This window comes from Bemisia tabaci, chromosome 6 (genome assembly GCF_918797505.1).
Source record: "Bemisia tabaci chromosome 6, PGI_BMITA_v3".
Taxonomy (NCBI): Eukaryota; Metazoa; Arthropoda; class Insecta; order Hemiptera; family Aleyrodidae; genus Bemisia; species Bemisia tabaci.
Genome location: NC_092798.1, coordinates 28,185,193 through 28,199,718, shown reverse-complemented (window position 1 = coordinate 28,199,718; position 14,526 = coordinate 28,185,193). Strand labels below are relative to the sequence as shown.

The 14,526-nt window shown below is 38.3% G+C and overlaps 1 protein-coding gene across 1 annotated transcript; it reads left to right on the top strand.

The window, feature by feature from the left end:
- Positions 1–267: 267 nt before the first annotated feature.
- On the top strand, positions 268–13,981 carry LOC109034433 (putative fatty acyl-CoA reductase CG5065). The gene is made up of 9 exons (XM_019047566.2): positions 268–631; positions 1,950–2,150; positions 3,376–3,624; positions 5,385–5,530; positions 6,274–6,383; positions 7,070–7,262; positions 8,825–9,064; positions 10,819–11,076; positions 13,713–13,981. The coding sequence occupies exons 2-9, from the start codon at positions 1,953–1,955 to the stop codon at positions 13,876–13,878; spliced, it is 1,560 nt and encodes a 519-aa protein (XP_018903111.2). The 5' UTR covers positions 268–631; positions 1,950–1,952; the 3' UTR covers positions 13,879–13,981.
- The last annotated feature ends 545 nt before the right edge of the window (positions 13,982–14,526 follow it).

Genomic DNA, 14,526 nt, shown 5'->3' with positions numbered 1-14,526 from the left:
TGAAATTCACTGAAATCAGCAGAGAAACAGTCTCAATTCTTGGCTGTTTTGCAGAAAAGCATTGACACAATCAGATTTCTAAGCAAAGTGGCATCATTCGGTAGCTTTGATCTGCCCGGAACTTCTGATTTGGAAAAGCCAATTTGTACCTATGTGCAGAGCCACTAGTTCAAAAACAAATGAGGAGCGTCACTGAATTCTGGTTTTTGTTTGCGTAATCCTATTGTTTACGTAGCCATGGCTGGAAAGTAGGTCTGTCCAAGAGACTGCTGATTTTTCTCATTCCTAGGTCGATTTTCCACGAAGCATCGCGCACAACTCAGTCTCGTTCAATCAAGTTTGTGGGAACGAAAACTCCTCAAGTTCTTGCAGATTTTATCATTTTATTTGTGTCTGTGCTTCGTTTTGTTATCAGAAAGTTTTTTTTTTTTTTCATTAAAATAATATTGTTTCACTTAACGTGTGCTCTCTTCTGTGTTACTTGTTCCTTGCCTAAAGTTTTGGATTTCAAAATGAGATCAATTCTCTCCTTGAAGTTTATACGTTTTAAAATATCATAATGTGTTTCCGTAAACAACTATCTGAACTTACTTTCATTGGTTAGTGTACTCAAGTGAAATATAAATAACAGGTAATTATGATTCCTTTACTTCAATTTGCCACTACTTAAGTTTTTGCGCGAATCATTTTCACTGAGAAACTAAAGTTTCTGGCGAAAATATTGAAAATCCAAAATGAGGTTTTGTCAGAGGCTGAGAATACATACATATAGCCTCAGTCCCATAGGTTCCTGCAATGTAGGTACCTAATTGGAAATATTTAGACAGATCGGTGAGGTTTACCTCAAAGCAAAGGCTGCAAGTTCCATAAAAGGAGGAAGGATGTGCTCTGAAGAGAAAGTGTATTTTTTGTCAAATGTGCATGCGTGAGGAAGTTATTAAAATAACGCATTACGTGAGCTGTAAGAAACATATGGATGAACGTTAAGGCACTCAGTACATTTTGAAGGACGTCGTGAAGATGTTCATCGATAGATACAAATTTTTAAGAGCAGCCCAAGACAATGATAACAGTGGAAAAACAAGGATGAAAAAACGGGAAACAAGGCTAAAATACACAATTCATGAAACCCGAGACGTTTCGACTCAAAACTGAGTCATTTTCAGTCGGAAACAATAAAAATGTAAAAGGAAAAACGATAAAAAACCTGAGAGATGTTCATCGGTAACTTTAATTTGTAACTTAAGTATTAGTATCAACCTTTGCTGCACATGCGCAAATGACGGTATTCAGTTCAGATATGACGAACAGATGTCATATAATGTGAATGAAACATATTTAGTGGAAACAAAGAGACTTATAAAAGCAGCCCGAAACGGATACGACAATCAAAAACACAGGAAAATGCGGAAACAAGGCTAAATACAGAATACAAAGGCAGGACGTTTCGGTACCTTACGGCACCATTATCAACTGCTAAAATAGAATTAAAAATAAAAAAGAAATTAAAATAAAAACCAGAAAACTGCGCTACACGGTGAAATTGGTATTGAAATGAGACTCCTATAAAACTGCTTTTCACTTCAGGCGAGCATTTTACCATTGACCAACTCATTTCAATGCCAATTTCACCATGTAACGCCGTTTGCTGGTTTTTATTTTAATTTCTTTTTTATTTTTAATTCTATTTTAGCAGTTGATAATGGTGTCGTAAGGTACCGAGACGTCCTGCGTTTGTATTTTGTATTTTAGCCTTGTTTCCGTATTTTCCTGTGTTTTCGATCAAAACATATTCTTTCATTGCATTAAAGAATCGATTGTTAAGGTGTTCGTTGCGAACACCCTATCCATCGATCCTCCTCTATAGATTTAAATGGCAGATCAATCGATGTATCGCAAAGTACCTCACGCCACCACCCTTTTTCTTAAAGTTTTGACTTGTTTTCCAGGCGATGGATTCCGGAAGCCGGATTGCAAACTTTTTCGACGGTCGTCATATCCTGATTACCGGAGCGACCGGATTCATCGGCAAAGTGTTAGTCGAGAAACTCCTCAGATCATGCCCAAAGCTCTCGAAAATTTACCTCCTGATGCGCCCAAAGAAAGGTGTCGACATCCAAACTAGACTCAAAAATTTGCTTGATACAGAGGTAAGTTCATAAAGGTTAATGAGCATTTTCCCGTGGCATTCCGGGACGAAAAGTAAGGCAACGATGCATCGTCTATTCTGCTGCGCGAAGGTAAAACGTCGCACAATAGATCGAGTTCATAGGAGAGGTCGGATAAAATTTGGAATCTTTAAACGCTTATAACTCCGTTGATACAAAGCTTTTAGGTTCTGAAAGTGGCTTCAGTGGTTTCTTCGTGAAACTTTCTTCAAGAAGCACTCGTTAAAATTTAAAATGTGACCAAATAAACATCGAAAACAGTTTTAGTCAAAAATTTCATGTCCGACCTCTCTAATTGGCTCGATCCATTGTGCGCCGCATGGACATTCGGGCCTGGCCAGGGGGGCCGGCCAGTCTGCCCCTTATCATTGTCAATCAGTATTCATGTAAATATGTGCCAATCCGTGCACTAAAAGTTCTGTGATGGTATATGTTACCCTTGGAGCCTGTTGAATGGAAACATGTTCCTGAAAAATGATCAGTGAGGACAGGTTTTAAGAACCTGTTTGCTGACATTTGCACCACCAATTTTATGATGTCCTAATCCCTGAGTCTTTAACAGCTACTCTAGACTCGAGTTTATAGTCAGTCATTAATTTATTTTTTTACATTAATTTCGAACAGTTTTAAATGTAAAATTCTCGGAGTCATGAAAGTGGACTGGGGCTAGTTTTAGGACCAAGTATATTTGAGTCTTTGCACAGCTTTCATGATTTCATCTGACCATGAAAACCAGTAACTCAAAAGGACTCAAATCTGGAAAAATGGACATGCAGTAGTGCTTCTCGCACGATGGTTTAAACGAATTTTTGACATGGAAAAAAATGTTAGGGGTTATCCCCTAAAATTGTTGTACTACCCCAATTTGTTGAATGATATGGACATTTCCAATCAATTCTGATAGTACCGCAACTCAACTTGGAATAGTACTGCAATATTTGGGTTCGTAACCTAATTCATTGGGGTACAACCGCAATTAATTGAAAATTTCCGTATTGATTCCATTCCAAATTTCATACTTCCATTTCCAGCAACCCTACGCCCTTTTTTCTCTATGGATATTTGACTTTTTGACCTCAACTTTCATTAACCTCCGAAAATTTTTTAACAAACTAAAGGGGGAAATTTTATCATTTTGTGCAGAGAATAATGTAGTTTCCCGATCCCATATATATACTCTTAAGTATACATTTTCTTGTATTTGTAGATTTTTGAATATTTGCGGCAAACGCAAAATGAGCAGCTGCAGAAACTAGTGGCTGTGAATGGAGACATCACTAGCCTTGAGTTAGGCTTAAGCGCGGCCGATCAAAAACTTCTGAGTGAAAATGTTTCGGTAGTTTTTCATTCGGCAGCCACCGTCAAGTTCGACGAGGACCTCAAACCGGCCGTCATTATGAATCTACAAGGTACAAAACAGTTATTACAGCTGTGCAGAAAAATGAGCCAACTCGAGGTAAGTGTTCTGTTCAGAGGCAGCTATTATTGTTCGTCAACGAGAGAAAAGATAACCCAGTCTTATAAAGGGAGCGAGAGTACATTTACTGATGCTACCCAACAGTATGTTCGAAACTCACCTTTGAGTTTCAGGAGCTGTGTGGCCCATCAAGCTCGATTTTTAGGGGCCAAATTGACTTTTGCCTATATATCACGACGCATTTAGTGGAATGTTAGAATCCAGTGCCGTGCGTTGAAATTTCAAAAAAATACGAAACAGAAAAATTAGGATTCTTTTATGACGGGGTGGGAAAATTTTTAGGGGCCACGTTGGCTTAGAGCCTTCATTTTTTAGGCGCCATGACCGATTTCTTAGGCGAATTTGGCACGTTGGCGTCTGTGAGTTTCGAACACTGCTACCCAACCAGTTCTCGATTGCGATACTTGAAAAATTCGCTCGCATTTCATTTCTCCAGCAAAATTTTTGTTTCAATTTTTTCTCATTCTTGCGGTACATTTTCAGAGAATTCGGTAAAGATGGGTGAAGAGAAACCAGACGAGACTCAATGCATAACGTGATGATAAGGCCCTCTTTAGAAAAGTAAAATGTGATGAGAGATTTGCAACGTCGCAAACCAAGATACCTGACCTTTCAAAAAATCACACCATCGAATCATAGGTCGATGGCCTAAGTGCAAAACCTAGCATTTCAATTGCGGTATTTCAAAATTTTCGCTATATTTTACTTTTTCGAAGAAAATGAACCAATTTTATGGCTTAAAATGCACGTAAAATATTCCGGTAACAGAGAAGGAAAATCGAGGAAGTTTTCGAGAAATTACGTCCACTTGCTTTTCAAAGAAAATATAAAGTATGACGTAAAATCTGCAACGTTGGAAATGGAGATACGTGGTTTCGCACTTTTGCTATCGATGTGTACGAGAGGAGTCATAACGAAATTACGTCCTCGCCACTGATCTTGACCTTCCGCGGTCTGCACGTTCGACCACTCGGGAAGCAGACAACACGAAAAATTGATGAATGAATGGAAGATATGAATAACAATGAAATAACGAATGTCTAGGAATGTATGATGCGGTGACTGTTTTTTTAGCGACTAAGGCCAATAGAACATAACCTCAATCAAAAATTCTAGGATTCAAATTGGAAAAGCTGAAAATGAGAAAATTCCTGACAATTTCACTTTTCACTGCCTTTTGGTATTCAAAAAAAAAAAAAAAAAAAAAAAATCTATCATAAATAACCTGTTCCCTTGATTACTTGATTGACTCTTGAGGCTATGTTTACATTTTGAACCAATCGATATCGATACAATCTCACCTGCTTGATATATCGAATACGATCCAAATGGACTATACGTAGGCACCGCGGCAGATGGACCGCGTATACCTCTCGCGATTTCACCCTTAAGCCACCGAGTAAAGTTGTGCCTTGGGTCTACAGGATATTTCATGGAATTTGTCCCAAATTCAAATCGCAGGAGTAAAACTCCTGCGCTTTTCCCTCGCTAAGCGAATCAACAAAATTTCCTCCTCTTCTGTCTGAGTCGCTCTTAGGACTCCACAAGGACTCTACTTAGTACTGTGATTAGTTTTGACTAACTCAATATTTTTCCCAACTTCGCAAGTGAGATTTTCTCCGGGATAAATCCATAGAGGAACGCCCCGTGGAGACAAGGCCTGGCTGGATTGTGGTGGATTGAATTTTTATCTTTAAACTCTGGATTTGTATGATTTGAGAAATGTCTCCTGTTTACAGGCTCTCGTGCACGTGTCAACTGCGTATTGTAACTGTGACCAAAAGAATGTATTGGAATCTGTGTATCCCCCACCCGCAGATCCTGACAGAATCATCGAAGCCGTCAGTTGGATGGACAATAAATTGTTGGATGCTCTTACTCCGGTGTGAGTCGATTAAGTATAAATCTTCCATCGTAATTAATTGCGTTAAAATTTGCAAAAATTAAATAAATAAAATGTTGGAGCTTCCTACCGATACTCTCCCTCCTTCTATTACGCAAACATGGAGAATATCAGAGACAAGAGACCCTCCTTTAGTATCTTGGCCATTCTGGAAGCTTTTACTTTCGGGACCTCAGCATTCTACTGTTGACTTACCTTCATGATTGATGTTTAACAACGTGTTGGCAGTTTCGTTTTGCAAACAAGCCGAAAATAGCCGACGTTTGGGAAACTTGTTTGGCTCATGACGTCATCCGAAGCTCATCATCGACCATGTAGGTAAGTCAACAGCCGAAACTAGAGTGATGACTTTTGCTTCCTAGTAATTGTCCGTAAGGAATTGTTGAAACCCCGAAAGTAAAAGCTTCCACCTGTCGCTAGGAGGTCGGTGGAGGGTTTCTTATCTCTGGTGAATATTCACTGAAAGAATATTATTTACTTTAAGAAGAAGAAGAAGAAGAAGAAGAAGAAGAAGGAGGAGGAGGAGGAGGAGGAGGAGAAGGAGAAAAAAAAAGTCTATACAATATTGTCAACATGGAATATTGCCTAGCACCCTAACTGAAACGAGAAATTTCTATTTGTACCTCCAATATTCTATAAATATCTTGGACTGAACCATTTACGTGCAATGAGGATTTCAATCCCTCTATCAGTCTTTCCTCATAGCTTTCATTTGTTTTTTACAGAGTCATTGATGGAAGGCCAAACACTTACACATTCACAAAAGCTCTTGCTGAGCACGTTTTAGTTCAAGAAAATGGCAAACTCCCAATCGCCATCATCAGACCCTCTATTGGTGAGCTGAGTTTTTTGTGATTCTGTGGATTTTTACGAATTTCTTGAATTTTTAGCAAAATGGGCCAATTAAATGGGGCTTTCCCCCAATCTCCTTATTCTTTGGATCTCGCCCCAAGTGATTTACCACTTATTTTCTGAGCTCAAGAAGGGTTTTGGCGGAAAAAGTTCCGCGGACGACGATAAGGTGAAAGAAGCTGAACAAAAGTGGTTGCAAAAACAGTATCGATAGTTTGACTGTGATGAAATTAAAAAGCTCGCATTACGGCATGTATAAAATGTGTTCAACGAAATGGGGATTACGAGGAAAAGTAAAGTTAGGTCTTCTCAAACATGAAAACTTTAAACTTTGAACAAAAAATCGCATTTTGACAATTTGTAGGATGAAGCCGCAAGCCGTCCTGCCACCTCCCCAGCGCGCGTTTTTGGGCACGCGGTGGTGAGAGACGGGTGTGGGAAAACTAATGTTACTCGGTACTCAGAAGACAAAATTTAAAAAACTGAAGTTTTTTAGAAAGCTGAGAGTATAGCCATTCAAGGAATTTTTACAGATTGAAATTATATTTATTACTTTAGAAGATATGACAAATATTAACATACTTTACGAACACCCTTCGTATATATATACGACTATCATAAATGAAAGGGCTGAATTGGAAATCTGAAAATTATTGTTTCCTTTAACAGTGACAGCCTCATGGAGGGAGCCAATTCCAGGTTGGGTCGATAACCTGAATGGTCCAACAGGATTATTGGCAGGAGCAGGAAAAGGTGTTTTGCGATCGGTTTTATGCCACCGCAACAAAGTTGGTGACCTCATACCGGTGGATATCGTAGTCAATTTGATGATCACTGTTGCTTGGTCAACCGCAACGGAGAAGTAAGTACTGATATTTTGCTGATTCAATTGTTTTACTAGGGCAAGTAGTCATCTCTCAATAGAAGAGGTGAAAATGTTCTTATTCCATTGATTATGAAAAAAATGGTCCTTTTACTTCACGAATTGACAGTGCAATTTTCAAACAACGAATCTCAGTTTGCGGTATTGCAAACTTCCTGTCATACTTATACTTCATTTTTCCAATAGAAAACTATTCTACATCGTTCCTTAAAAACGCTTGCGCTTTAAATGCTCGCGTCAGAAATATTCTGTGAACATTTCGACGTGTCGTATTGCTTCGTTCTCCATTAAAAAAATGAAACAAGAAGAAGTTTCTTGAAATCCCTCAATCGAGATACGTGGTTTGAGTTTTTCACTGTTGATATTTGTATTCGGCATTCTAGTAAAATCTGAATAAACTGCCACTTGCTATTTCAGCAAAATTCCACGTACCAATTCTGAATATGTGAGCCATCATACTCATCGTTAATAAAAATAAAAACCATATTTTAAGAAAGTAAGATTCCTTGCATGCCCAGTCTTTTATTTGAAACCAGTTAGTGTCAGGTTCGCGAGGCACGTTCATCCTAGGGGCTGCAACTCTTTGCATCTATGCTTATACGTTGAAAAAAGGGCGAAGACCGTCCTTCGTGTCACAATGCTGTGTGCTGCGTGTTATTTCAAAGGACCACCAACAAACGTGTTGCGCCTTCAATTCAGTGACCAGGCAAAAACAAGGCGACACATCGAGATAGTAGCAAAGCAAGTAGCATACTCCATGTGTGAGAATGTGAGATACGCACTTACGATCAAAGCTTTTTCAATAATTTGAATTCAAGCACCTAACTAAACGTTTCTATCGGCAATGTCGAATTATGGTTTTCCTTTTTGGTTGGTTTTTGTGTTTTTGGGTTGATTTAATTTTAATAGCAAGTGTTTTTCTCATCTAGTTCCTTTGGGTACTCCTTTAATTTTAATTTATTTTATAGTATTAATTGAGACTGTAACATAGAGCAAATAACAGTTTTACTTTATTTACTGTAGCTTTGAAAGAAGATTTTTTTCGGAATGTTTTAAATTATGTTAACGTGAAATGAGTTCGATCTTATTTTTATTTGCCAACATGTGTTAAGATACATCTTCACATAGGGCAATTTCATTTAATAATAATAAAAAAACAAGCAGTGAACTCCAACACAATGTGTTGATAAGGCGCGTCATTAACTCGCACATATCAACCCCTTTAGTTTTCATTTACAGAGATTTCAAAATAGGCAAGTAGCACAATAAGAGAATTCATACGATCCAACACTTCAACGACGCACTTTGACGAGACCGTGTACTGTGAATGTAGAAAGCTATTCGAACGAATTTAAGTTTTTTGATCTGCCTGAAGCAAAATCTTATCAGATTCTTGAAGAAAAGTGCTGCGGAATAATTTAAGCGAAGAAAGGAAAAATTCTGTCGAACTCCTAGAAGAGCACAACAGGACTCTAATATTTTATTTAGAATGCCTTAACTTCTTTATCAGTTTTTAACGTGAGAAATTGTTCGTTTTCTAGTTCCAAGACGATCAAGGTGTACAACTGCACCTCCGGCTCTACAAATCCGATAAAATGGGGTGAGCTGGAGAACTGGGGAAGAGACTCCGTTCTGTCACACCCTTTCACCAACGTCGTATGGTATCCCGGCGGAAGTTTCAAATACACACGCTTCATGAACAACATATCCGTCATTCTCTTCCACGCCATTCCAGCCTATTTGATAGACTTCTCGGCAAGCCTCCTGGGTCGAAAACCTGTGTAAGCGACAAATTCTCATACACGAAAATTGAAATTACCACAACGCAAAACGGCGAAGTTTAATATGGGAAAATTGGATTGCATTTTGCAAAAAAGAACCACTAGCATTGCAATGATGCTAAGATTGTCCAACTTCATCCTTTGCAATAAAATTGCGGAAATCGTGAAAAACTATGAAATGTAGATGGTAATTTTTGTCTTAATTTCACAGTTTTTAGCGAGTAGAATAGAAACTATTAATGGATATTCGAATTTTTCCTCCAAGAAAAAAGAAGTTGCACAATCTTAGCAACATTGCAATGCTAGTGGTTCCTTTTTGCGGAATGCAATCCGCAATTAATCTCTCGTCACATCAAGGGTCACAATAATATACCTGCATTATCGTCCGAAAAAAAAGCAACAGGATAATTTTAATTTGTATCATTATTTTAGCGATTTATTTTATTATTGCTGTCATTTGGCTGCAATACGTGTGATTTCTACACACAGGATGAGAAAGAGGCACTTACGTGATAATGAAGGAACAACATGCGAATTTCGATTTGATTGCGGAAAGCTTGATCTTTATTTACCGTTGCCAAGAAGAAAGTTTCCGTGTTCATTTTTAACAGGAAACTTAGAATTCAGAATCAGAAATCAGGTAATGCTAGCTAGATACAAGTGCAAGGAGAGGATTGCACTATTGGGATCTCGTAATAAAATTCTTTCCATCGAAAACTATTACATGGTATTGTGCACTACATACTATCGACTGGTCAATTGACGGAGTTTAGGTCTGTTCCATCGCATTTCACCAGGGTTCTAATCATTTCTAAAGATAATCAGCATTATTTCCATAGAGAAGAAATATTTTAGAGGCGTTTTCTCATTGCATTTAACGCAAAATTGACCGGAAAGGTTGCACACGCCCTTGTTTTGCCTTCAAATTTTGAGGTAGGCCAAAAAGCATCCACCGTGAAGCCGTGAACCAACCGCGTATCTACTCAGGGCTTTGAGTATTGTGTCGTCTACAAATGTTGCCTCTCAGTAAATTGGACTGCATTTTACAATTGGGAGCTATAAATTCTAACTAAAAAACACTTATGTGCATAGGGAAACTAATGGCACATACGTTGCTTTCAAACCGGGCCGAAATTTATATTTCTTAATTGCAAAATATAGTTCAAATATTCCAGACTAAACTTGAGTTTCTTGGATGAAAACTTACTCACCAAGAAAAGCAGCGAAATTTTTGAAACATACCATAAGTGTAATTTTAGACGTGATTTTTTTTATGAATTTAAAACGAATGAAATTAATTTAAAATTAAAATGTGATTTTAGCCGCTGAATTGGAGAATGACATTCGTTTTTTCCGGAGATGCAATAGTCTCCCGGAATGTCTCAATTTTCTATGAAATTCGGTTTTTTTCCTCCGTAAATTTCGAGTTTCCGGAAAATCTAACAGATGACATTTTTGGATTCATCGCTAAAATTAAACAAAATCGGCTGCCCTGGTCCTCATTTCATCAGTTTTGCTTTAGGCCTGCATGACTATTATTGATATAAATATTGCTCAATACGAAAAAAAAGAAAGAAAAGAAAAAAAGAAGGTTTACTCCCAAATTTCAGCGTAGAAACATCGCTCGATGCCTCTGCGGGTGTATAAATAGAGAACATCTTATTGAGTAGATTTTCTTTCGTAGGTACCTTAAAAGAATGGTAAGCACCGTGAGTGTGGTTTCCTTCATATTAATTTCCCTATCTTCGTTTCAGCATGGTGCGTTTATACCATCGATTGCAACGAGCCGTAGGATGTCTAGAATTTTTCACTACTCACGAATGGAAGTTCTCAAATGAGAATGTTCAACAACTTTGGTCAATCCTCGACCAGGAGGATAAGGAACATTTTGACTTCGACGTCGCTCCCTTGCAGTGGCGGAAGTATATTGATATCTATGTCAGGGGAACCCAAAGATTTCTACTCAAAGAGGATGTCAAAGATCAACCTGAGGCAAAACGGCATTTACGCAAGTAAGTGTACTTCTTTTCAAGTTTTTCCCGAAAATCACCACATGATTTTATAGCGTAAAAAGGGCCGCATTACAAACTTGTGATAATTTGAAAGTCCCCTCCGTTTCTTGCGTTATAATTTAGTCCTCCTCAAAGCATTAGTAGTAGCACCTTACATCCTTAGATAATTATGGCATTGCTCACATGGATCTGCCCTTAAGTTATTAAATAAATGTAACAATAACAGGCCCGGACTTAGGGCGTGTGCAGGGCGTGCGGCGCACACGGGCGCCAGCCTTTGGGGGGCGCCACGAAAGAAAAAGAGAGGGAAAAAAAGGGGGGAAAAGGAAAAGGAAAAAAAGGGAAGAAAGTACAAGGGGAAAAAAGGAAAAGGAAACAAGGTTGGGCAGTGAAAGCAAGGAAGAAGGGGGGAAATAGAAGGAAAAAGGAGGGCAAGGAAAGTGAAAAGAGAGTCCGCGAGAAAGGGGGGGGGGCATAAAAACCATAGACAAAATATAAAGAGAATTGCCGTCTAAAGGTAAATTTTCAGGACAAAAACTCCACCTGGTCCATAGACGGTCAGGCGCCCCTTGACCCTAAATTTGCGACTGTACAGAAATACAAGAGTAGGCATGTAGTAAGGGGGCGACATAAATCCACCGAACAGGAGCCAACATAGCATTCTAGACCACGTCCGCCATCTTGGATTTGAGAATTTTTAAACATAGTAAAAATTCGAGTTTCCGGTCGAAAAATACCCTCAGACACCGAGTTTCAAAAAAATCCATCGAACAGGAGCCGACATAGCATTTTAGGCCACGTCCGCCATCTTGGATTTGAGAATTTTCAAAAATCGACTAAACATTCGAGTTTCCCGTTGAAAAGTACCCCTGATCCCGCGGTTCACAAAGCTCTGACGAACAGAAACGGAGGCCAGAACCGGGGCTCATTTTAGGCCACATCCAACATTTTGGAGTTGAGAATTTTAAAAAGTTGACTAAAAATTCGAGTTTTCCGTTGAAAAATACCGTGTGATACCGCGTTTCACAAGACTCGAACAAACAGAAACCGAGATAGCATTTTAGCCCACGTCCGCCATCTTGAATTTGAGAATTCAATGAGACACCGAACTTCAGAAAAATCCATCGAACAGGGGCCGAGATAGCATTTTAAGCCATTTCGGATTTTCGAATTTTGAATTTTTTTAATTTTGACAGATTTTGATTTAAAACGCGTGATCCCCAAAATCGAAGTTCAGATTCGGATTCCTCGTAAAAAATCGATGCGATTTCATGTATCATACCCTGACACCGAATTTCAGGAAAATCCATCGAACAGGAGCCGAGATGGCATTTTAAGTCACGTCCGTCATTTCGGATTTTTGAATTTGGAAAATCTAACTTAAAACGCGTGATACCCAAAATCGAAGCTCAGATTCGGATTCCTCGTTAAAAATTGATATAATTTCATGCATCATACCCGATCATAGCGTGAAGGAAAGAGACGTAACGTAGACATACTGATTCGAGCATATGAATGCAACGTGGCAACATGGGTAGTGCTCAGTGGGTCAGCGGAGGAGGAAGAATAAGAATTTATCGTGAGGAATTCCTCGGGACGAAACCGAACGCTTTTATTAGCGCCGGCGTCTCGTTAGTGCTCGGGCCAACTTACACGGTCACTGGAGCATTATAGCAGGTTGTGGGAAACTATTTTTTTGCAGCAACAACCAATTGGATCGCATTTTGCAAAAAGGAACTAAGAGCATTTCAATGTTGCTAGGATTGTGCAACTTAGGTACATTCTTTGCAAAAAGTAAACTTTGCGACGGTAATTTTCGTCTTGAATTCATACTTAGTTTATTGGGAGTAGAGGTGAAACTAGTTTAGATGATCGTTTATGTTTGCAAGGTTAGCGACATTGGAATGCTCTTGCAATAATTAATCGTGCTTTAAATGAAGTCAACTCGACGGTTTTAAGGGATTATGTGGATGTATGTATTATGAGCTGAATAACGGCAACGGGTTAACTAAAAAAGATAGAGCTCTTTCTCTTCTTGACGAGGCCTTAATAATGAAGAAACATCATACTATAATTAGTAGAAAGTTCCTAAAAGCTGACTTCGATTAAATCGTTCGTTTCGAAGAGCACGTTTAGATTCGTCATACCCGTATGCACGTTAATCCATTTGTATGGAGGGGGTATTTAAAATGAATCTATTACTTTAAAACTTGAAATTAACGTTACATGAGATATGTCAAATTTACAGGCCGTAGGTAAAAAGGGTATACCTTATTATATCTTATACCTTACACGTATACCTTTATGCGGGCTCTTCATAAGGCAACCAGCATGTAGTCTGTCAATAGATCTTTGAAAATCTTATCATTTTTGACAAGACCTATTTTGAAGAGCTGACCAAGTGAGCCGAAGGATATAAATGAATGGAAAATTTGATTATTAGGTCATTTCTCTTAGCTTCTGGGCCATCATGATTGAAATCTTTTACTATGTCAATCAAGCATTGATACAACCACAATCCTTTTGCATTTTATTCAAAGTGACTGAAAGAAGTAAGATTGAAGTCCTAGTTTTTGTTGCTTGGTCAATTTTTATTCTTTGAACCATACTAACTGACCAACTTTATATTTTTCCAGGATGTATTACGTGCATAGATTCACGCAGCTGGTTTTGGCTTTTATTGCATGGAAGATGTTCGCGCGTATCTATGGCATTAATCTTGGATTGTATAGTAATTTCATGGATTTGATATCAAGAGTATTAATCATCTTTAATCAAAAGTTTAATCATCTTTTCCGATAACGATCATCTTGATTTGTAAATATACCTACTTAAATACCTACTGCCAGTTGTTCGACAAAAAGTGTACTATAATATGACTTTCATAATAAATTTTAGGAAGAAACTTGGTTCAATTTTTTGTATCTCATCATTACACACCGTGCGCGGCGGCGCACAGTGGATCGAGTCAATTACGGGTCGGACATGAAATGTTTGACGAAAACTGCAAATGTTGATGATTAATGCGTCGCATTATAAATTTTTAGCGGTGCTTCCAAAAGAAAAGTTTTCGAGGAAACCAATGAAACCACTTTCAAAACCTCAAAGTTTTGTGTAAACGGAGTCATAAGCTTTTAAAGTTTCCAAATTTCGCCTGACCTCTCCTACTTGATCCACCGTGCGGCGGAGGAAAGGGGAAGGGAGTCAATTAAATACGAATATTTAAACAACTATTAAGGCCAGGGATGAGAAAAAGTAGCGGCATGTTGATACCAAATTATCATGATGAGGGACCAAAAAATATAAGTACTTTTTCTCTTCTTTTTTTCTTAGACTATTTCCTACATTGGCTCCCATTCAAAAATTCTACATTTGATTTTGGAAAAAGTTACCTCATCAAGATTTTAGGCTCTTATCAAAGAAATCCACGACACTTTCACACGTGATTCA